This window comes from Denticeps clupeoides, unplaced genomic scaffold (genome assembly GCF_900700375.1).
Source record: "Denticeps clupeoides unplaced genomic scaffold, fDenClu1.1, whole genome shotgun sequence".
NCBI classification, from domain to species: domain Eukaryota; kingdom Metazoa; phylum Chordata; class Actinopteri; order Clupeiformes; family Denticipitidae; genus Denticeps; species Denticeps clupeoides.
In genome coordinates this window covers 67,989-87,467 of record NW_021629724.1, presented here as the reverse complement: position 1 = coordinate 87,467, position 19,479 = coordinate 67,989, and the positions used below count along the sequence as shown (strand labels likewise).

The window sequence follows — 19,479 nt, the reverse complement described above, 5'->3', positions numbered from 1 at the left end:
CCTTTTGTAATTATTACACACGTTTGGCGTACAGTAGCTGCTCTTAAGTGCTCACTAAAGCGAAATGAATGTCTATTCATTGTGCAAATATACTGTGTATTTATATATATATATATATATAAAAACTATGGTTATATATATAGCTTATATACTTATAGAAGCATAGAAAACGTAGTATGTATTAGAAATGTATTATTTCTTACGTATCAGTGTTACCTGTATTATGTTATAAAGACTGAGCGCTTAACTCCAGCTAAAAGTCCCAATTACGGTTTCGTACGTTTGATAATGAAGTTTGGTCTGGTGTGGTTCAAACACTGTCATGTATTCCTCCTGGACGCGAGACGACCCTGTTTTGTACTTTTTTAATAAATAAAGCCACATTTTATTACAAAACCGTACGCTGCATGGACATTAAAAAAAAAAACACGTTCCAGTCGTACGTAGCCAGGCCCGGCCCAGTGGAGCAGGCCACGTGCCACGGACGCCATCCGTCCACCGTTCTTAAAACCAGCTTCTACTAAATAGTCTATGAAAAGAATAAGCTAGTGAGCTACTTTGTGCTGGTAATAAAACGGTGTTTAGGGCCCGTATATAGTAGCTGTCTGGCGAGTACGAGTGGCCCGAAGTCCCGTTTAGGTGACGCTAGGAGCTTGGCGCTTGGGCCCTGGCGGCAGCTCCACCCCCTGCAGCAGCGTCTCGAAGTCGGGCGAGCAGACCAGCTTGTGCTGCACGTTTCCCAGCATGCTCATGTCCCCGGCGCGGCCCTCGGACAGGCGGACGGACACCAGCTGCTGTGGACGGAAAGACGGCGGTTCTTTTAACCCAATCGTGGCCGCCGTTTGTGGAAATCTGGCGGGCTGAGGTCGTGGGTCGTACGGTACCTGCAGAAACGAGAAGGCCGCGCCCTCGGACACGTCCAAGTTGGTGTTCCCCAACACCAGCTGCACTTTTCCGGACTTGCGGATCTGCAGCTTCCCGATCGGGCCCTCCGAGAAGTCCGAGAGGACGTGTCCCTCCCTTCTGCCCGGATCCTGCGGAGGGACAGCGGCGTCAGTCGCGCCGTTCTTGGCGCGTACGTACAGGCCCCGCCCTCCACGCACCTGAGCTTGGCCTTTAACGTGAGGCGGCTGCCTGTCCTCCGGTCTTCTGGCGCCGGCCGGACGCCCGGGGAGCACGTCTGGTAGCTGTACGAAGAAGAGCTCCTCCTGGTCGGAGACGCTGAGCTGCCGGAAGAGGTCTCCGACCGCGGGCCGCGTCCCGGCACATCCGGGCGTCCCCTCCACGTCTGACAGGAAGCTGCCGGGCTGGTGGAGCGGAAGCTGGGTCGGTCTCTGCCTGGAGTCGTTCCTCAGACCCGGGTCGTCTAGGAACTTGGAGGCGGATCCCCGTTAATCACGGCGCTACGGACCCCCGCGTCCCCGGGCCGGTTACTCCGGCATATACTCACGTCGTCCCGCTGGAGCTTCTGCAGGATGTGGTCCTCGTCCTCGTCTGCAACGTTCTTCTCCTTCTTGATGCACTTTGTGAGCGGCGACGGGCCGCGGTCGTCCGGACGGGCGTGTCGCCAGGCCCCTGGAATTGGCGGAAAGCCCCGGCACAATGACACAACGACACAGCGGCAGGCCCGGCGCGGCGCGTCCCCGGCATTCGCCGCATTTACCCGTTTTCTTGATGGTGTCGGCGGGGCCCTGCTCGAAGATGGAGTGCGACTGGATGACCTGGGGCCGCTCTCGCCTCCTCTTGGCATCTCGCTGCCTCTCCTCCCTGTCCCGCTTCTCCTTCTTCGGCGCGGCGCGGGCCTCCTTCCTCAGCCTTCACAAGCAAATACAACACATTTTTAATGAATAGAATAATCTCGTAATAACCAACATTCACTCACTCATCTTTAATTTTTCATCTTTATTTAATAAAAAAACATTTTTTATTAACTTTACTTGTGAATTGTCACAACGAATAGAATTGTTTCATAATAACTAGAACATGTCACTCACTCATGTTTAATCTTTCATCTTTATTTTTTTGTTATTCTTTTTAATGAACTTTACTTCTGAATTGTCACAATGAATAGAATAGTTTCGTAATAACCAGAACATTCACTCAATCGTCTTTAATGTTTCATCTTTAATTTAAAAAATAATAATAATTAATTTTTTATGAACTTTACTTAAGAATTGTCACCATGAATAGAATAGTTTCGTAATAACCAGAACATTCACTCACTCATCTTTAATTATTTTTGATTTATGAACCTTACTTATGAATTGTCACCATGAATAGAACATTTAACGCGGACACTCACTCATCTTTAATTATTTTTGATTTATGAACCTTACTTATGAATTGTCACCATGAATAGAACATTTAACGCGGACACTCACTCATCTTTAATTATTTTTTATTTATGAACCTTACTTATGAATTGTCACCATGAATAGAACATTTAACGCGGACACTCACTCGTCTTTAACTTTGCGCACGGAGTGCAGGTTCGGAACGAAGGTTTTCTGTAACACAGAGAGCAGGTTGTGGTGAGCCGCCCCACGACGGACGGGTGGAGCGGGGAGTGTCGTGCGTCGCGACCTTTTTGAAGCCGCCCAGGGTGAGGTCCCTGGAGCGCAGGGAGGTCAGCCTGCCCGGCGGAGGGGGGCTCAGGTTCAGGCGCCCGGGCAGCGCGCCTCTGCCCGGCCTGGGCCCGGAGGCGCCCGACGGACCGGCCGCCGGCTCGGCTCCGGGGCGGTCGCTCATGTCGCCCGGCGCGGCGCCATACGGAGGCGGACGCGGAGGAGCGGGAGAAGACGGGCGATCCGACGGGCGATCCGACGGGCGGCCGTTTCGCGCGCTATCGCGTCCTCCTCGCCTCCATCTTGGTTCTAATATCCGGAGAATGTGCGTCAGTTTCTATGACGCGGCAAGAAATAAAGTCCGCTGTACAACGCGGAGAAATAGAATTAAATTGGATCTAAAAAAGCAAAAAAATAAAACAATAAGCATGCACAGTCCACGCCGACACATCCCGATCTTTTATTTGGCCTCGCATCCATTGGTTGCCAGATCACAGGACGTACACGGACTCTTTTTCAGACAAACAGACGGAAGTGCTTATTGTCCTTTTCAGCGAGATGACGTTTGGAGCAAACAAGCTACTTATTTATTCATCCATTAAGAACGAAACGGCCGGCGGAAAAAGGTACAATACGTTACCAGTAATTGTGCGAACAACCCGCCCCTCTTCGCTCCGAATATGGCGAACTTGGCAACTCCGCCCAGCTGACGGCGGCGCGCTGTTTTGGTCACGTGACACATCATTGACGCGCAGGCGCGCCGATCACGATCTCCCATAACGTTGCTCATCACAGATACAAGTTTCGTGCAAATATCGGGCTTTAAACAGCAAATGCACAAAAGGCACAGTGCGCCCCTCTTTTTAACATTTCCCTCGCTGAAAAATGAAAAAAAAAATCACACTTTTTCACACTATTTTCAGCGACGTGATAATGACGTCTTTCTTTCGGGAGCTGGCTACTCGATGGTCCTGAAACCCACGAACACGCGTCTGCAAGTTATTATAAACAATCGGTTTTATAATGGTTCTGTCGCCACTGTTAGTTTGTGTTCTCGAGTGTCCACGGGATGGCGCTATTTTCACAGCATGAACAAAATTAATTAATGGGCATAGGTACAGACTAATATGAGTCTAATAATATCACCTTAATTATCTTCTTATCACCTTAATTGTTCTCTCTCTCTCTCTCTCTCTCTCTATATATATATATATATATATATAGAGAGAGAGAGAGAGATAAAAGGTGAAATAAGTGAAAACATGTTTTATATTCTAGTTTCTTTGCTCTGGTTACTGCTTTGCACACTCTTGGCATTCTCTCGATGAGCTTCAAGAGGTCATCACCTGAAATGCTTCTCCAACAGTCTTGAAGGAGTTCCCAGAGGTGTTTAGCACTTGTTGGTCCAGCTCACCCCAAACCATCTGGACTGGGTTCAGGTCCGGTGACTGTGGAGGTCAGGTCTGCACTTTTTGTTAAGTACAGAACTCCACATGTGTTCATTCATAGTTTTGATGCCTTCAGTGAGAATCTACCAACATAAATGGTCATGAAAATAAAGAAAACGCGATTAATGAGAAGCTGTGTCCAAACTTTTGGCCTGTACTGTGTATATATATATATATATTTTTTTATTGCATTTATGTAGAGGGGGCATTCTCGGTCTTAAAGAGTGTGCACGCTGTCTGCAGGTTTATAACGCGCCGTGTGGCTGGAGGAGAGTCGGGGGGAGGAGGATCTTCTCCAACTTGGATGGAGCCTGGTTAAAGGGCGGCGCTTTAGTCGGGCAGAAGGACGCGGCGCACGGCTTTGTGCGGGGAGCCCCGGAATAAATAGCCTCGGCTTCACAGGGATGAGTTCGGGCGAAACCTGAACGGAAAGGCGCTGGAAGGAGCTGGAAGTTGCGCGCAACGCGGTGCCCGGCGCTGTGCTGAAGCCATGGCCGCTCGGCGCGACTCCCTCGGCGGATACGCGCACCAGTCCGACCCGGGCTCCAACAGCGAGCGGAGCACGGACTCCCCGCTGCCCGCGTCGGAGGAGGACTGCGGCGGACCCGTCCTGCCCCCTGACCCCGAGTGGACCGAGGAGAGGTTCAGGGTGGACCGCAAGAAGCTGGAAATCATGCTGTTAGGTAACAGCTCCGGACTTTTTAAAAAAAAAAAACATTTTCCGAAGGACTGTAGTTGTACGAGAGCAAAGTTAAAAACTTTATATACTTGGTGTAACAAAATTGCAAAAAAAAAAGTTATAATAGTTAACATATTAACTTTCGTGTTAATATTTAGGCTTGAATGGGGCTACTGCCTTTCTGAGCAGGAAAAAGACGGAACAAATCATCATTTTAATCGTCTACATATCTCTTTTACAAACTACGTTTTTCCGTGGTCAACTACTTTCCCAGACCGTTCGGATCGTTTTATTTCACAATTCATCGTCACGTCACCACTTTTATTATTACAGTAGAATTTTCTTTTACTGACCGCCAGTTCCGCAGGCGGCGGAAAAAAAAGTTTTTATCGTAGCAGATCGTTTTCTACCATTAAATTAGCTGAGTCCCCCCCCCCCCTTTTTTTTGTTTTTAAGCAGTACGGCGTGCGACCGACAGGGGGCGCAGTCGCGACAACTTTATTTCCCGCCGTTAAGTGCCGAGAGCTGCGGCCTCCGTGAAATCTTCCTCATCGTCCAAATAAAGCAGCGCTGACTGACTGTGAAGGGCCTTGGACCATTTTAACGAACGAATGCATTTTGACATCGTTTATCAGCCCGGGGCGGGGACATGCCGCAACGTTCCCCCCTTCTGGGGTTGTGAATGGCTGCAGAACCCATCACGTTACAGTACACCCAATTTCCCGTTGCCGGGCCGCTTTAATAGAGCCTCGTGGGACGCGTGAGGGGACGCGCGCCCCAGCGTGGAGGGGGCCCGTCGTGGTTTTCTGGCCGGTGGGACACGTTCCTCCGAACGTGTCTTCGTGCACGTGGCGGACCTCCTGCTCTCTTCCTCCTTCGGTGGCGTCAGGGCTGTCAGGCGCCTGTGTGCTTCTGCTCGATTCTCGTGACAAAAAGATGGATGGCGGGAACCCAGGGTCAAGGGTCAGTGGACAGGGTCTTACGACAGCGGTGGCCTAGCGGTTAAGGAAGCGGCCCCATAATCAGAAGGTTGCCGGTTCGAATCCCGACCCGCCAAGGTGCCACTGAGGTGCCACTGAGCAAAGCGCCGTCATGGCCGCCCACTGCTCACCAAGGGTGACGGTTAAATGCAGAGGACACATTTCACTGTGTGCACCGTGTGCTGTGCTGCTGCGTATCACAAGTGACAATCAAAAAAAAAGGGGACGCTGATCCTCCGATCCTCCGTAGGCCACCATTCGCACGAAGCTCGGTCAGGATGAAGAACGGCCGCGTTTCTCCGCTGGAAGTAATGAATGTGTAATATATCTGTGCCGTAGCGGCAGTGGAGGGCGCGCTGGTTATACGCCGCCCCTCGTGTAAACGGTTTGTATGGCGTGGGATATATATGGGCCAACTGCAGCACTGACAATGGCTCCGCGACGACGGCCATCTTGTTCCGAATCGTTCGTAAAGGCCCGGGCCACTGGGGTGGATGCGTAAAAATCTGCGCGTAGAACCTCCTGCTCACCGCCACCGAGGCGCTAAATAAAGCGCGGCCCCAGGACGCGGTAAACAGTCCTCTTTTTTTCCCAGGGTTCGAGTAGCATATTTGCATATTTGCTAGGCCACCACTGGGGGCAGTGGTGGCCTAGCGGTTAAGGAAGCGGCCCCGTAATCAGAAGGTTGCCGGTTCGAATCTCGATCCGCCAAGGTGCCACTGAGCAAAGCACCGTCCCCACACACTGCTCACTCAGGGTGATGGGTTAAATGCAGAGGACAAATTTCACTGTGTGCAACGTGTGCTGTGCTGCTGTGTATCACATGTGACAATCACTTCACTTTATTATTTATTTAAAACCATCTGGATTGGGTTCAGGTCCGGTGACTGTGGAGGTCAGGTCTCCACTTTTTGTTAAGTACAGAACTCCACATGTGTTCATTCATAGTTTTGATGCCTTCAGTGAGAATCTACCAACATAAATGGTCATGAAGATAAAGAAAACACGTTGAATGAGGTGCCTGTACTGTATTTATGTATTTTTGTATTTTTGTATTTTTGGCGTTTGTGCTGGTTTTGGGCTGCCAGCTGTGCACTTTTGTGCAGATGTGGATTGAGCCAAACGTGGCCGACTCTGTACGGGAAGAGGAGCGTGGAATCGCCTAGGCAGTCGTTTTAGGGTCACGGTTTCGGGATTGAATTATGGCATTACCGCATGACCAGGAAGTCGTCACCCTCTCTTTACGTGTGTGTGTGTGTGTGTGTGTGTGTGTGGTGTGCACTACATTTCCAGTAGATTCCCAGAAAACATCTGGTCAAGTCGGTGATCCGCCGAGGCGATTTGTCCAACATTCCTCAGATGAAGAGACGTTGTCTCCCGGCGCTCTGCCCCGTTGACCGTTTGAAAGGCCGTCCGTGCTACGGCGTTTCGCCCGCCGTTTAATCGGCATGATTCCCAGCTCGGCGTAACAGTGGCTACCAGACACATTTCCAAACGGGGAGGAAGGGGCGATTGTGGCCCGGCGGTGTTGCAACGCTCGCAGACGTCCGAACTGGCGCCAGAAAAAGTTTTTTTTTTTTTTTATTGCGTCTGGAGCCCCAAAATAATCATGTGTTGCTACAACACCGATAGCCGCGCCGCACGTTCTTACTGTTCCCCGCAGGTGGGTGAGAAACCCCGTAAAAGTTACGAGACGCGGGAGTGTGCTGTTCTAACAGCGTTACGCCGCACAAGATCCAAATTTGTAATAAACCTGGAATCTTCCATTTTTTTCCCTAATTACAACAGAGTGAATAAAAAGATTGTATTCGTAGTTGGGGGTCCTGGTGAACCAGAACTGACCACTTCATCCATGGTGACATGGAAGCACGTTGTAAGTCGCTCTGGAACAGTCATTCCTTAACAGTAGTAGCCATGAGAAGTGGCATGATTATGTCCTCATGGACATGTTTCATTCTTAAGATGTCCATGAGGACACCCTGCACCGCTACTTTGGAGGTTTTATGATTTGTACCTAAGTCACTTCTTAATGAGCGTGCATGATGTAGCTATGAGAGGGGCCACCGACTTGCTAGAATTTTCAAATTGTCCCCTTTGCACAGGAAACCCATAAATGCCACTCTGGTGTTTTCAGCCACATGAAGTGTCGACTTTCTCTAAGCGACACCAAAGGCAAAAGACCCACGGCTTCACCGTCCCAAGCGCGGATAGCTTGCACTGTGGACTCAGCTGAGGCCCAGGGGACGTGTCCTTTGGGGTCCCGCAGCCTCGTTCCGCGAGGAAGGGGCTCATCTTTGAAAGGACGGGGCAGGAAGTTGTTGCCGTGTGGAATGCGGCGGGGGGAGGGGGCTGGGCCGGTCCTCGTCCTGGACCGGGGCCTAGAGCAACGCCAGGCGGTCGCCCACCAGGATCCCGCCGCGTCTTTTGACACGTCCCCGCGCACCCAGGTGTGCCGGGAGGGAGCGGGAAGTCCCGGCCTGTGTCGGTTTGGGACGGGGGACCCCGGAGGAGAGGTGGGCGGACGGTAATTCGGCACAGCTGCCGGAGAGGACCGGAGGCGGTGTTATGGGAAGAAGCGGAACGGCCCGCCTCACCACAGCCGGCCCCCGACCTCTCGAGAGCCAAAAAGCAAAATGGTGAAAATGATCCGCTGGCTCACCAAAACATGGGCCGGGAGGAAGGACCCGCTCTTATTTCATACGGCAAGCATGTATATAGTGTTTTTTGGGTTTTTTTTGGACCAATTGCGTGTATTTCCGAGACTTCCTGACGGTGTTTCATATCCAAATGGCCGCTTTGCCAAATGTTCTGGGTAACGTGCCGTCACAACATGATGAAGGAATAATACACGCAATGTGCTGAATGCGGCTGGAAGCGATATGATGTGTGAAGTGTGTGTGAGTGTAGCGTTTGTGTAATGATTGTCGGTGCTCCGGTGCCTCCTCGGATTTAACCCGACCACGCGGGCCACTTGTCGGACTTTTAAGGGGTTTAGGGGCGGAGTAACATTGGAGTAACATCAATGCACGTTACACGGCAAAAAATGAAATTTAATTACAAATCCAAGAATTGATTATAAGCATGAAGATACGTTTCCGATATTTACGTTTATGTAATAATCCGTATTTCACGCTGCACGTAATGAATGTGGCATATTTAGGAATTAATGGCTCAACTCGTCGCCTGCTGAACATAACACAGGCGATGCGTCCAAAGACGTTGCCGTAGCAACACGGCGCGAATAAAAGCCCGGGTCCAAGCTGCATGTCAGAGAGGCACAAACACGTTCCAGTGCACATCTGGATCCGACTACGGACGACAGCGCCATCGCGTTCACCGCGCATATGTAGCTCCTTCTGGCGCGAACATTCCTGCCGCTGTGACCCACGAATGGGACATTCGGGGACACCGTGTCACGTGGCCAATAAATAAGCCCGTCGTTTCGTTTCATCTGCAGATTAGAACCTGAGTGCTTGGCGGTAATGGTCGCGATAAAAAGCATGACCCACATGACCCCGCCGGGGCGCTCTTGGTGGCGGCCTCTCTCTCTTTTCTCCACGCTCCCGGCTCTACGCCCAGCAATGGTCGTGTGTCCAATGGAAAACTTGGTTTTCGAGTGATTTTTACATTTTAATGTTCTAACAGAGCTTCATCATAGCCCCCGTTGTACAGTACATGTTTTTTTTTGGCCCTTTAGAGGTCTGAATAATGCAAATTCAACGTTTTTCCCCTTTTGCAAGTGTTACATTGTATTTTAAAGTCAAGGCTTTTGCTCGCATGGCTATGCAAATGAGAGCGATGGATTCCGTTCGCCTGTAACAGGTTTATGCAGAGTGACGTGTGTATACATTATATGCTGATGACACGCTGAGCCGCAGTTATGAAGTCGGCAAACTCTGATTATCATTATTTCTGCCCAGCGGCGTAAAGTTTGTTTGAAGGTTGCTGGGCAACAACCAGCGGGACATAACCAGCTGATATGCAAAAAAACTTTCTCAATAATACGTACACACACACACACACACACAACCAGTCAAAAGTCTGGACACCCCTACTCATTTAAGGGTTTTGCATTTTTGACATTATAGAACAAAAACTGAAGACGCTGGACTATGAAATAACACACAGGAGGTTATGTAATAAATAACACCACACTCGTGTCTTCTCTCCACCGTTTCCAACAGTCCTGAAGGTTCATGCAGAGCACTTCCTTATCATTCACTCGCGTTAATGAGCGTCTCATCAAGCGGCTGACGATGACGATGATGACGACGATAGTGAACAAAGCCGCCGTGAAGGTAAAAAGAGGAAAAAACAGATTCATCAAAATTACTTTACTTTCTCCTCATACAACAAATCATACTAAATATGCATCTTGCATTGGGTTCTCCAACATGGCTCCATCCGCCACAGAGTAGGGGCGTCCAGACTTTTGCCTGGTGGATGATATAGCACCACTTAACTATTTTTTTATCGGCACCATACACTATAGAATATGGCAGTAAATGGCTTCGTGTCTCGGGACAAACTGTCCACCCGCGAAGTCGAGACGGGGTCTTCGGCTCAGCCGGTGCCTGCAGTTTCAGCGGCTTTTCACCAACCTCCCCTGAACGACGGCTTTGTAGTTCTGCTGCCATAAGCGAAGAGCTCACATCGCTCTGGGTTCGTACAGTACGCGGAACTGTACGGAATAGGCGCTGTAAATGCTCTCTTGCTCTGTTAATCCGACCAAGTTAGTGATGTGGTGTGCAGGGCGAGAACCGACCAATTAAAGGGTTCGTCATGCAGTTGTTGTCCTGTATAATTGCTTTATTAACATATTATACACTTTGTGGTGTTTTGTTCTACACTGGGTGCAGAATTTAGGGTTTTATTCGGGAAAGCCGCATTTCAGAGTAGTTAGGATGGAATGAGAAGCTGTCATTTCCGCAACACTCCTAGTTAATTTGTCCCCTTGAGGAAACTGGAGGTTCTTGTGAAGCCGTTTTGTACACTTTGTGTGACCATTCGGTCTGGGACTTTCTCCAGTGGGCAGGGAGCCGCTCAATATCATATTTCTATGGCTTTCCATTCGCTTCGCATTCCCCATTGCCTTGTATTGTACCCGCGCCATTCGCCTCACTGTCAGACTGGGAAAAAGCTCTGGCCCGTTGACGTTTTTCGGCTTTCTTCAGACAGAATTCCGGAATTCACAGTCATGGGTAGTGCGAACCACACGAATTGCCTTCCCGCTGTTCAGACACTGACAGAGGAGCTGGCCCGGCCTGTGCACGCTCTGCAGCGACGCGAGCAGTACCTCATACCTTTCTGACTCGACAGGACGGGAACAGCAATAATAACCAGAGAGCCGCTTTATTTTGGACGAGGATCTGACAGGCGTCCAGAAGTCAGACTGGCCAGCTGAGTTAAAGCCCCGACAGTTTCTCAGAGCTTTAATACACTTGCCTAGGAACTATTTATAATGATTTCATTACATTTTTTTAGATAGCGTATCATTTCATAACGTTTTATGAGATTGATGCTGATAACATTTACATATTCAGTTGTCATTGCGTCTAATGAGGTTTGGAATAGTAGCTTTTTGAGACCACAAGGGGGCGATATAAATACTGTATGCCTTGTTTACAACTTGTTCGCAGGTTCCCAGTCAGGCAGCCTTCATTTTGTGACACTGATAATCCTTAAAGGTCCCCTATTATGAAAATGTGACTTTGTGAGATGATTTAACATGAATAAGAGTTTCTGTCTATAGTTCTGTCTATAGTCCTGCAGTAGCTAGAAATGGCGACAGGTGTAAAGAGTGCTTTGGTCTTTCAACGTTCAGAGAGCGGCAGCTCAGACGGTCGGATCTGGAATTTGTCCCCTTATGACGTCATAAGGGGAAAGGTTACCTCCCGTTTCTCATGCTTTTTTCCACCAACCGTCATGGTGGACGCGAGACTCTGAACAACCAGCGGGTTCATTTTGTTTCTTCTGTAAAAACGTCAAAACGACTTCCTGTCTGTACCAAACATTGTGGTTGGTGGATGGTGTTGATGACATAATTTCCGCAAATGTCTCCTCAACTCCTAAAGGCCGCTCTCCTCCTCGTCCCGCCTCTCTCCTCCTCATTAGCATTTAAAGCTACAGACACAGAATCCTGGGAAATCTCATTGTGGGACTGGATCAATGTGGCACCAAGAGACTTCAGATACAGAACTAGGGGACCAACCGATATAAAAGCACTATAACCGTCAATGTTATAGTTCAATACCGGTTTATCGCTGTCTAAAAATATGTTGAAACGTTTATTGGAAAAATGTATCGAACCTGAGAACAATATTAACCCCGTTACTGATTGTAAAAACGCTCTCTTTTTTCCCAGCTGCGTCCGAAGGGAGGGTGAACGGGGGTGAAGATTTCTTCCAGAAGGTAAGAATGTCACTTTCATGAAGCCGTAAGGTGCCTGGCCCATACGTGGCCCCCAACGTACAGTACAGGATGCTTGTACATTCCGAGATTCGGTTTCCATTTTCGAATGCAATGCCCACCGATTGTCAAATCACTTAGATGGCCGACCTTGACACCTTTTGTAAGAATGTGTGAAAAATAGTCCTCCTTGGTTTCAGAAACAAGCCAAAGAAAGCATCCAGCGCCTGTTTTTCCTCCTCCGTGCCGAAATGAAGGCTTTTATGGAACGTGCATGCGGACCTAATTGGCACCCGGTGGATAAATATGAGTTGGCGGACCGGGCCGGTTCTGCGCTAATGAGAGCCAGGGCCGCTGACGGCGCAGGCACCTCGGCCGCGAAACGAAACCTGCACGTTGCACGAGCCGCGCGGGGAAAAAACGCCTCGAAAATAAATAACTTCTGCCGTTTCTGTTCAGGCGATACGTCAATTTCACTCAAGAATCCCGGCCAGTAAAACAGAGCCGTGTGGGAAAATAAACCCGCCGTTTCGGATCGAGGCCGGACCTCGGGCCTTGGGGTGTTCCATGGTAGCTGAGGATTATATCAAGCCACAAAAATAAACCGAGTCTGCCGAGTCTTTACAATTTTACGACAAATTGGTGGACATTTAGCATTAAGGGGCAATGAGGGGTTCTGGCCACTTAAAAAAATATATATATATTTAATACGTAAAATATAACTACAATTTCATTTTACAAACAATTTTACGACAAATTAGAGGACGATTAGCATTAAGGGGCAATGAGGGGTTCTGGCCACTTAAAAAAAAAAAAAAGAATTATTTTATACGTAAAATATAACTCTACAATTTCATTTTACAAACAATTTTACGACAAATTAGAGGACATTTAGCATTAAGGGGCAATGAGGGGTTCTGGCCACTTAAAAAAAAAAAAAGAATTATTTTATACGTAAAATATAACTCTACAATTTCATTTTACAAACAATTTTACGACAAATTAGAGGACATTTAGCATTAAGGGGCAATGAGGGGTTCTGGCCACTTAGCCATCAATAAAAAAAAAAAAGAATTATTTATACGTAAAATATAACTCTACAATTTCAATTTACAAACAATTTTACGACAAATTAGTGGACATTTAGCATTATGGGGTTAATGAGGGGTTCTGACCACTTAGCCATCAATTTAAGTATTTTATACATAAAATATAACTCTAGAACCATGCTGATGATTCAGAATGAAGTGTTTTTTTTGTCTACATTGACTTTTCACGTAGGAATGGCAAGTTCAAGGACCGCGAGCGGCATATAAAACCAAAAGCAGTATCATCTGTCTTTAATACACACCTAGACGTGGCTCCCCCAGCTGCGCGTGGAGAACTTCCCCGGCTGAATCAGCGCTTTCGGAGAGAAAGGTCCGATTCACAGAGCTCAGCGGCAGATCACCAGAGTCACGTCTGTTTTCTATCACAACAAACGGCTGGTTCCTGTCCACCGTGCTCGCCGGCCGCTTCAAGGCCTCGCCAGTCTCCATGCTGCGCGCCTCCACAATGGCAAGATTCATTCCCGCTCGCCGCGGTGTTTGTGTTCAAACTGTGCGCCGAAGTTCGGGGGCCGAATCGGAGACAAAAGCTCTCGGCTTTTTCGCCGCTGAGCCGCACCGGGAATTTGTGAAATGGCCGAAGTTGATGTTCTCCAGGAATCTTCTGGGCCTGCAGACATATTTCCGAAAGCTTAAATTCTACCGGTAGACTGTGGGTTTAATCAAAATGATATAAATTGCTCAGATGATGCATGAAAGCTTTTAGTCATGCCGTAAATCCAACCGTTACAAAAACACGTTTTTTTTGTGCGCATGTCTGGAGATTTTCTTTATGGTGCCCATGTATTTCACGGTATGACAGCTCATACTGATGTCGTTTCTGAGAATGATGAGTAGTACTCTTAGATAATATTTATGGGGTGAGAGTGATAACACGGTTGAAATTGTCCATACAAAAAAAAAAAAAAAAAATGAAATGTTTTCCATTAAAATGATATGTGACTCTTTGATTATGCTGAAAATGTGAAATCTTATTTAAATAGCCATATTGATCAATGTTTCAATGATCTAATATCATGATACCATATCATAGTAATGATATCATTAGTTGCATGACATTGGCCCAACATACAGTACAGGCCGAAAATTTGCACCTTCTCATTCGATGTGTCTTCTTTATTTTCATGACCATTTACGTTGGTAGATTCTCACTGAAGGCATCAAAACTATGAATGAACACATGTGGAGTTCTGTACTTAACAAAAAAAGGTGAAATAAGTGAAAACATGTTTTATATTCTAGTTTCTTTGCTCTGGTTACTGCTTTGCACACTCTTGGCATTCTCTCGATGAGCTTCAAGAGGTCTTCACCTGAAATGCTTCTCCAACAGTCTTGAAGGAGTTCCCAGAGGTGTTTAGCACTTGTTGGTCCAGCTCACCTCAAACCGCCTCGATTGCGCTGGCCCAACAGGGCGTGGCCAGGCACCCAGCAGGCACGGGCAGGGCAATGCCAGGCCCTGTTCCAGTAGAACTTCGCATCCTGTCTTGGAAAAGACATCAGAGCTTGTGTTCCTGATAACAGATCGTATGGAAGAACCTACAACATCCCTGTTCTTCCCCAAAGAGAGACTCACTCCACTCAACACTATTTCCTGACCTGCCGAGTGGTTTCCTGATCAATCGCTAGGGTTTTTCCCGAAGCTCGAGACCTGGGTGTGGAACGCTCGTAATTTCTGAAAGCGCCTTGTTCCGAGCACAACGCCACGTTTCCTGAACGGCCCGACCTCACACGCTCAGTCTCTTCCCAGTACCAGTCCATACAGAACAGAGCGAAGAGCAAAGAAATCAACAACATTTGCCTGGGATAAAAATAGCGGCGTAATAGGTGGTATGCGATCGTGAAACCATCGCTGGACCGAGGCATCATGAGATCATTTCCCCCTGGGAGATGTGATCCACCCCGCAAGGAGCGGCCGAGCGATGTCTTTCCTTTGCTTTTCAGACGCCGCGTGGGCGATTTCCCGGCCTGAGGCCATGTGTCTTTAATCCGGGGAGGCAGTAGAAAGCGTTTAGTCATCTCCTCCGCACCCCGTCAAGTAGCAGACCACTTAAGCAAAAGGCCTTTGTCACGACGGCCGAAAAACACATTTCAGCGCTTGCAGTCATCCGGATTTTTTTTTCTTCATTAGCGAAGACAGGAGCCAGACGTAGAGACATAGAGTCTGCTTTAAGGCATCCGTGGGGCAGCGGTGGCCTAGCGGGTAAGGAAGCGGCCCCGTAATCAGGATCCCAAACCGCCAAGGTGCCACTGAGGTCCCCTTGATGAAGGTCCCGTCCCCACACACTGCTCCCCGGGCACCTGTCATGGCGCCCACTGCTCACCAAGGGTGACGGTTAAATACAGAGGACACGGTTCACCGTGTTTCACTTTCACTTTTTTTTTCACTTTTAATTGGCCTCATAATCACTAAATCTCTATTAATCACTATTAAATAATTTTTCTTTCTCATTCAGGAAGGATTATTTTAGTCAGTTATGGAGTGAATGAGTTAGTATTAAGTGTCACGTTAGGAAACACTTCTTACTGTGAATGCTGTCAAGTAATCAAAAGTTATTATTTTAATCCATATTAGAACAATAAATGTCACTCCATTGCACAACAAGGGCACACAAATTGTTGAATTTATTTATTCTAAAAAAAATAAGGAAGCAGTCCAAATGTCCCATGTCTAGTAGAACACGGTGGTCGAAGACCACTACGACTCAGACTTAACAAAGTGAATGAATTGGAAAGAATAATTAGAATGAATTAATGTCCCAAGCATATATTCATAAAATAATGTGCTTTTGAATTGCAAACAACTGCTTCTCAGAACCCTATCAGAAGCTTATATCATAGTATTAGAAATATTTATGACTATTAAACAAAATTGAATGCCATATTATCGAGATGGGAATCTCTAGACAACTCACAAGATTCAGAGGGCTGTGATGCGATTTTAAAATGATTATTATACAATTATATATATATTTTTAAAAATTGTACTGAGACGACAGATTATGAAAAATCTTTAAATTCAAAAAATATTTTAAAGAGGTATAAAACTCTCTACACAAAGCACTGTATTAAAACACTGTTATCTGGCAGAAAGAGGCGTGGCACTATAGAGGTTAAAATTATTTTTTAACACCAGTAAATTACTATTGCAGTTACATGTAAATATTGTATGTAAAAAAAGGTACCAAAGTTACAGAAAAACCCACAATAAAAGAAAGGAGAAAAAGATAGAGAAAGATAGAGAACAGCCAGGAGCCAAGCTGCAGAGAGGTCGTCTGGTCCAGGAGAAAAACAGTACCCACAGACCACAAGAGAAAATTCTTTTATATATTTGACTCCCAGGAAGTTGCCACAGACCAATCAGAATTTGTTGTTTCTGCCCTGTCACCCCCAGGAGTCTCCTGTTTTGGGGGGTGTCGCAGCCCGACAAAGACAAAGCGGGGGACCCCAAACAAATGGCTGGCCTTTCACTCCTCTTGCCTCGGGGGAAGGCCGTTTGACAAAGATATGGATGATTTAATGTTGAGGGTAGAGCTGTAACTTTTGAGACCCGACCTGGCCTGAGCCCGACAGAATTCGACCCGACCCGACCAGTACAGGAAAGGAAAGGTGCGGCGAAATGCGGGCTAGCCTCTACATGACCTCCTCAGCACCCATTTTCACGTCTCGCAATAAATAAAAAGGCATCACCTGACGACGGTGGGGTAACATTTTATCAGTAAGTCTAATTTACCAACCACTGAAACAAATCGACAAGCGGCGAATAATACGGAAAGGAGCGGTACTATAGGCCAGAAGTTTACCGGACTGGTGAGCCTGAGCCCGACCCAAGATTTACAGCTCTTGTTCAGGGTGCTGGTAGTATATCCATCTCGTGACTTTGTTACGTGCATCCCTGAGACGCTGTAGTTTTTCGTTGCTCATTGGTAATAATCATAAACGAAATCGATTTTAAACCTTCAGAGTCTTCCAGAATCTTCCATTTCCGCATGCCGTAGCCAACAAGGGATCCAGTTATGTGTCCATGAGAAAATGATGAATGATTATGATGCTATTAGGCTAAAAACGAACAGCGACGTGCAGCCGCTACGTTGTTCGGAGGTAATTCGCGGTGATTTGTTGGCAGAGCCGCTTCATTTGTTGCCCCGACAGGCTCCGGACTCGTTCGTTGTGCAGCTTGTGTTTTTCGTTCATGCGCCGTGTGCATTCGGTGTTGGCCAAAACACATTCTTAACACGGCCGAGCAATTGGGCCCAGCAGGTTTCAAACGGCGCAGCTGTGTCAACACCGTCCAGACCCCGACTCGCGTTCTAACGCGGGGCGGCTTTCGTAACAACACCGGGGTCTGTTTGCGAGGCGCCGAGGGCCGGACTAGCGGCAGGTCCCGGGCCTGACGTTGCAGCTGTGGCTCCGCCACGGTCACACGGCGGAGCGTTACATAACAGCGGGTCATCTGACCATGATGATGGGGTCATTGAATGGGACTCGTCAATCTTGTTTCGAGACGCAATGTTGTTGTGAAAGCGGTTCTCTGATGTTTCGTACGTTTTCTTCGTCAAATTCGTACTTCTTTTCAGCAAATTGGCGTATATGCTCCTTCTGTAAATTAGCGGCTAGACGTCGGACGCTCCATAAAACAAAATGGCTCCAGAGCACCTCCGAGCGCGTGTGTGGTCCGCTTTTCCAACGCCGTTCGCGCCACACCGGCGTGGCCAACAACAGCACGGGACCGGGGGTAAAGCAACATTGACACAGAGCGGCGTGAGAGCGCGGCCGTTACCACGAGCGCCAACGGGATCCTCGACTGACCCGGGCGATAATGAGCTCGCTCACCACGCCCGGCTTGTCCGTCTCCGGCCGTGTCCATCGTTCTCAGCAGGACTGGTGAGCTGATGGAGCTCAGTGCTGAGTTTGGCAGGGAATGGAACCCGGCTTAATTGAGGCGAGGAGAGAAGCATTTTAGGTTACATTTAACCCCTGAAACCCCAGGGATCAGCACCGCAGACAGCTCTAGACATTCACTACGATGATGTAATCATCTCAAATGAACAATTTCACGGCATATTCCAAATTCTATATGTAAAGGGAGTAATACATGAGAGGGAAGATCACGATGCACTGCTCCAGTGTGCTGCTGATGCCGCTATGAGGTTAGCTTCAGCAGATTATCACACCAGAACCAGTTTCATATTTATTTCATTGCAGCTGATGCACCAGATGTTTTTATCGCTTCTTTAAGATAAACGATAGGAAATGTTGTTCCATTAATGTGTGAAGCTTTCAAAGTGACAAACTCAGTGATCATGGAACGCCATTTATGCAGATATTCCATGCAGTAACACACAGTCGTGTATATATAGTACAGGCCAAAAGTCCACATGTGTTCATTCATAGTTTTGATGCCTTCAGTGAGAATCTACCAACGTAAATGGTCACGAAAATAAAGAAAACACCTCGAATGAGAAGGTGTCCACACTTTTGGCCTGTACTGTACGTCATGTAAAATATCAGTAAGCGATTACAGGGCATGTTGAGCCGCTGGAGATGGTGCACAAGGGTTGGTTTGGACCGTTTGGTGCCGGTGTTCTGTGTCCGAGACACCGGTGCTGATTAATTTTTGCCGGGGTTTCCTGGACGCACGTTGTATCGCGTCCAGAGATGACGGGGAGAAAGTCTGTAGGTCCATCAATTATGGAGGGGAACTTTCAGTTGGGGTTGTTTTAATTGGATTTGGTTGATGGGTGCTGTTCAGCATATCGTATGAATTTAAGAGTTTCCAAGGACAAACACGAAACAGCCAGGCTTTAATTTCATCCGCTTTAGTGTTTTAACCATTTTGTGAAAGGAAACGGTTTAATGTGCAACACATTAGGGCCATGTCTCCGGCCTTTTTTTTTTTTTTTATATGTTATTGTAGTTACGTACTTTTTCATTTGCGAGGTCGTGTTTGGAGGACCTTCTAATGAAAGGAATGAAATTGGGACAAGTGAGATAACGTGTTTTCCCCTCGTTCAGCTCAGATGATGTGGATACAGTTGCCCAGCTTGTAATTTTGTCCATTCAGCCCCGCGTCTAAATAAATGGAAGAAATCTTCGGAGGAATGCGCACTTTCTTTTTCTTGGCGAATGGGACGCTTTATGGATAACCAGAGGTTTTGGCATTAATCGCGGGTTAAGCATTATTTTTCTGCTTTCTTTTTCTTCCCTTCTTGTGTCTGTGTGTGTCTGTGTGTGTGTGTGTGTGTTCAATAGGAGACGCAGGAATGCTTGTTACAAAGCCAGGAACGTCCCACAACG

The 19,479-nt window shown here is 47.6% G+C and overlaps 2 protein-coding genes across 5 annotated transcripts in view; one reads left to right on the top strand and one right to left on the bottom strand.

Annotated features, from left to right (window-relative positions):
* Positions 1 to 12: 12 nt before the first annotated feature.
* On the bottom strand, positions 13 to 3,245 carry LOC114772822 (DNA-directed RNA polymerase III subunit RPC4-like). 3 transcript variants are annotated; one of them, XM_028965529.1, is made up of 7 exons: positions 3,205 to 3,245; positions 2,584 to 2,928; positions 2,461 to 2,507; positions 1,664 to 1,815; positions 1,451 to 1,575; positions 885 to 1,373; positions 13 to 794 (listed from the first exon to the last, which is right to left on the bottom strand). In XM_028965529.1, the coding sequence occupies exons 2-7, from the start codon at positions 2,746 to 2,748 to the stop codon at positions 636 to 638; spliced, it is 1,137 nt and encodes a 378-aa protein (XP_028821362.1). In that variant the 5' UTR covers positions 2,749 to 2,928; positions 3,205 to 3,245; the 3' UTR covers positions 13 to 635. The 3 variants fall into 3 exon arrangements, with proteins under 3 accessions (XP_028821362.1, XP_028821363.1, XP_028821364.1); XM_028965530.1 differs by having other exon boundaries at positions 2,584 to 2,873; positions 3,205 to 3,228; XM_028965531.1 differs by lacking the exon at positions 3,205 to 3,245 and having other exon boundaries at positions 69 to 794; positions 885 to 1,034; positions 1,104 to 1,373; positions 2,584 to 3,100.
* A 1,091-nt stretch (positions 3,246 to 4,336) lies between these two features.
* LOC114772827 (protein bicaudal C homolog 1-like) overlaps positions 4,337 to 19,479 on the top strand; it is a 46,155-nt gene continuing 31,012 nt past the window's right edge. The window contains exons 1-2 of one of the 2 annotated variants that reach the window (XM_028965538.1): positions 4,337 to 4,695; positions 12,036 to 12,082. In XM_028965538.1, the coding sequence (XP_028821371.1) occupies positions 4,503 to 4,695; positions 12,036 to 12,082 (240 nt within the window). In that variant the 5' untranslated portion in view covers positions 4,337 to 4,502. Of the gene's footprint in view, positions 4,696 to 12,035; positions 12,083 to 19,439; positions 19,465 to 19,479 lie in introns of those variants that run through there. The other variant, XM_028965539.1, reaches the window with a different exon arrangement.

Bases quoted from the DNA above. Each gene is read 5' to 3' on its own strand.
- LOC114772822 (XM_028965529.1), bottom strand. From the start codon at position 2,748: ATGAGCGACCGCCCCGGAGCCGAGCCGGCGGCCGGTCCGTCGGGCGCC. The intron at 2,508-2,583 runs GTCGCGACGCAC...TCTGTGTTACAG, and splicing joins CCCTGGGCGGCTTCAAAAAG to AAAACCTTCGTTCCGAACCT. The intron at 1,374-1,450 runs GTGAGTATATGC...TCCGCCTCCAAG, and splicing joins AGAAGCTCCAGCGGGACGAC to TTCCTAGACGACCCGGGTCT.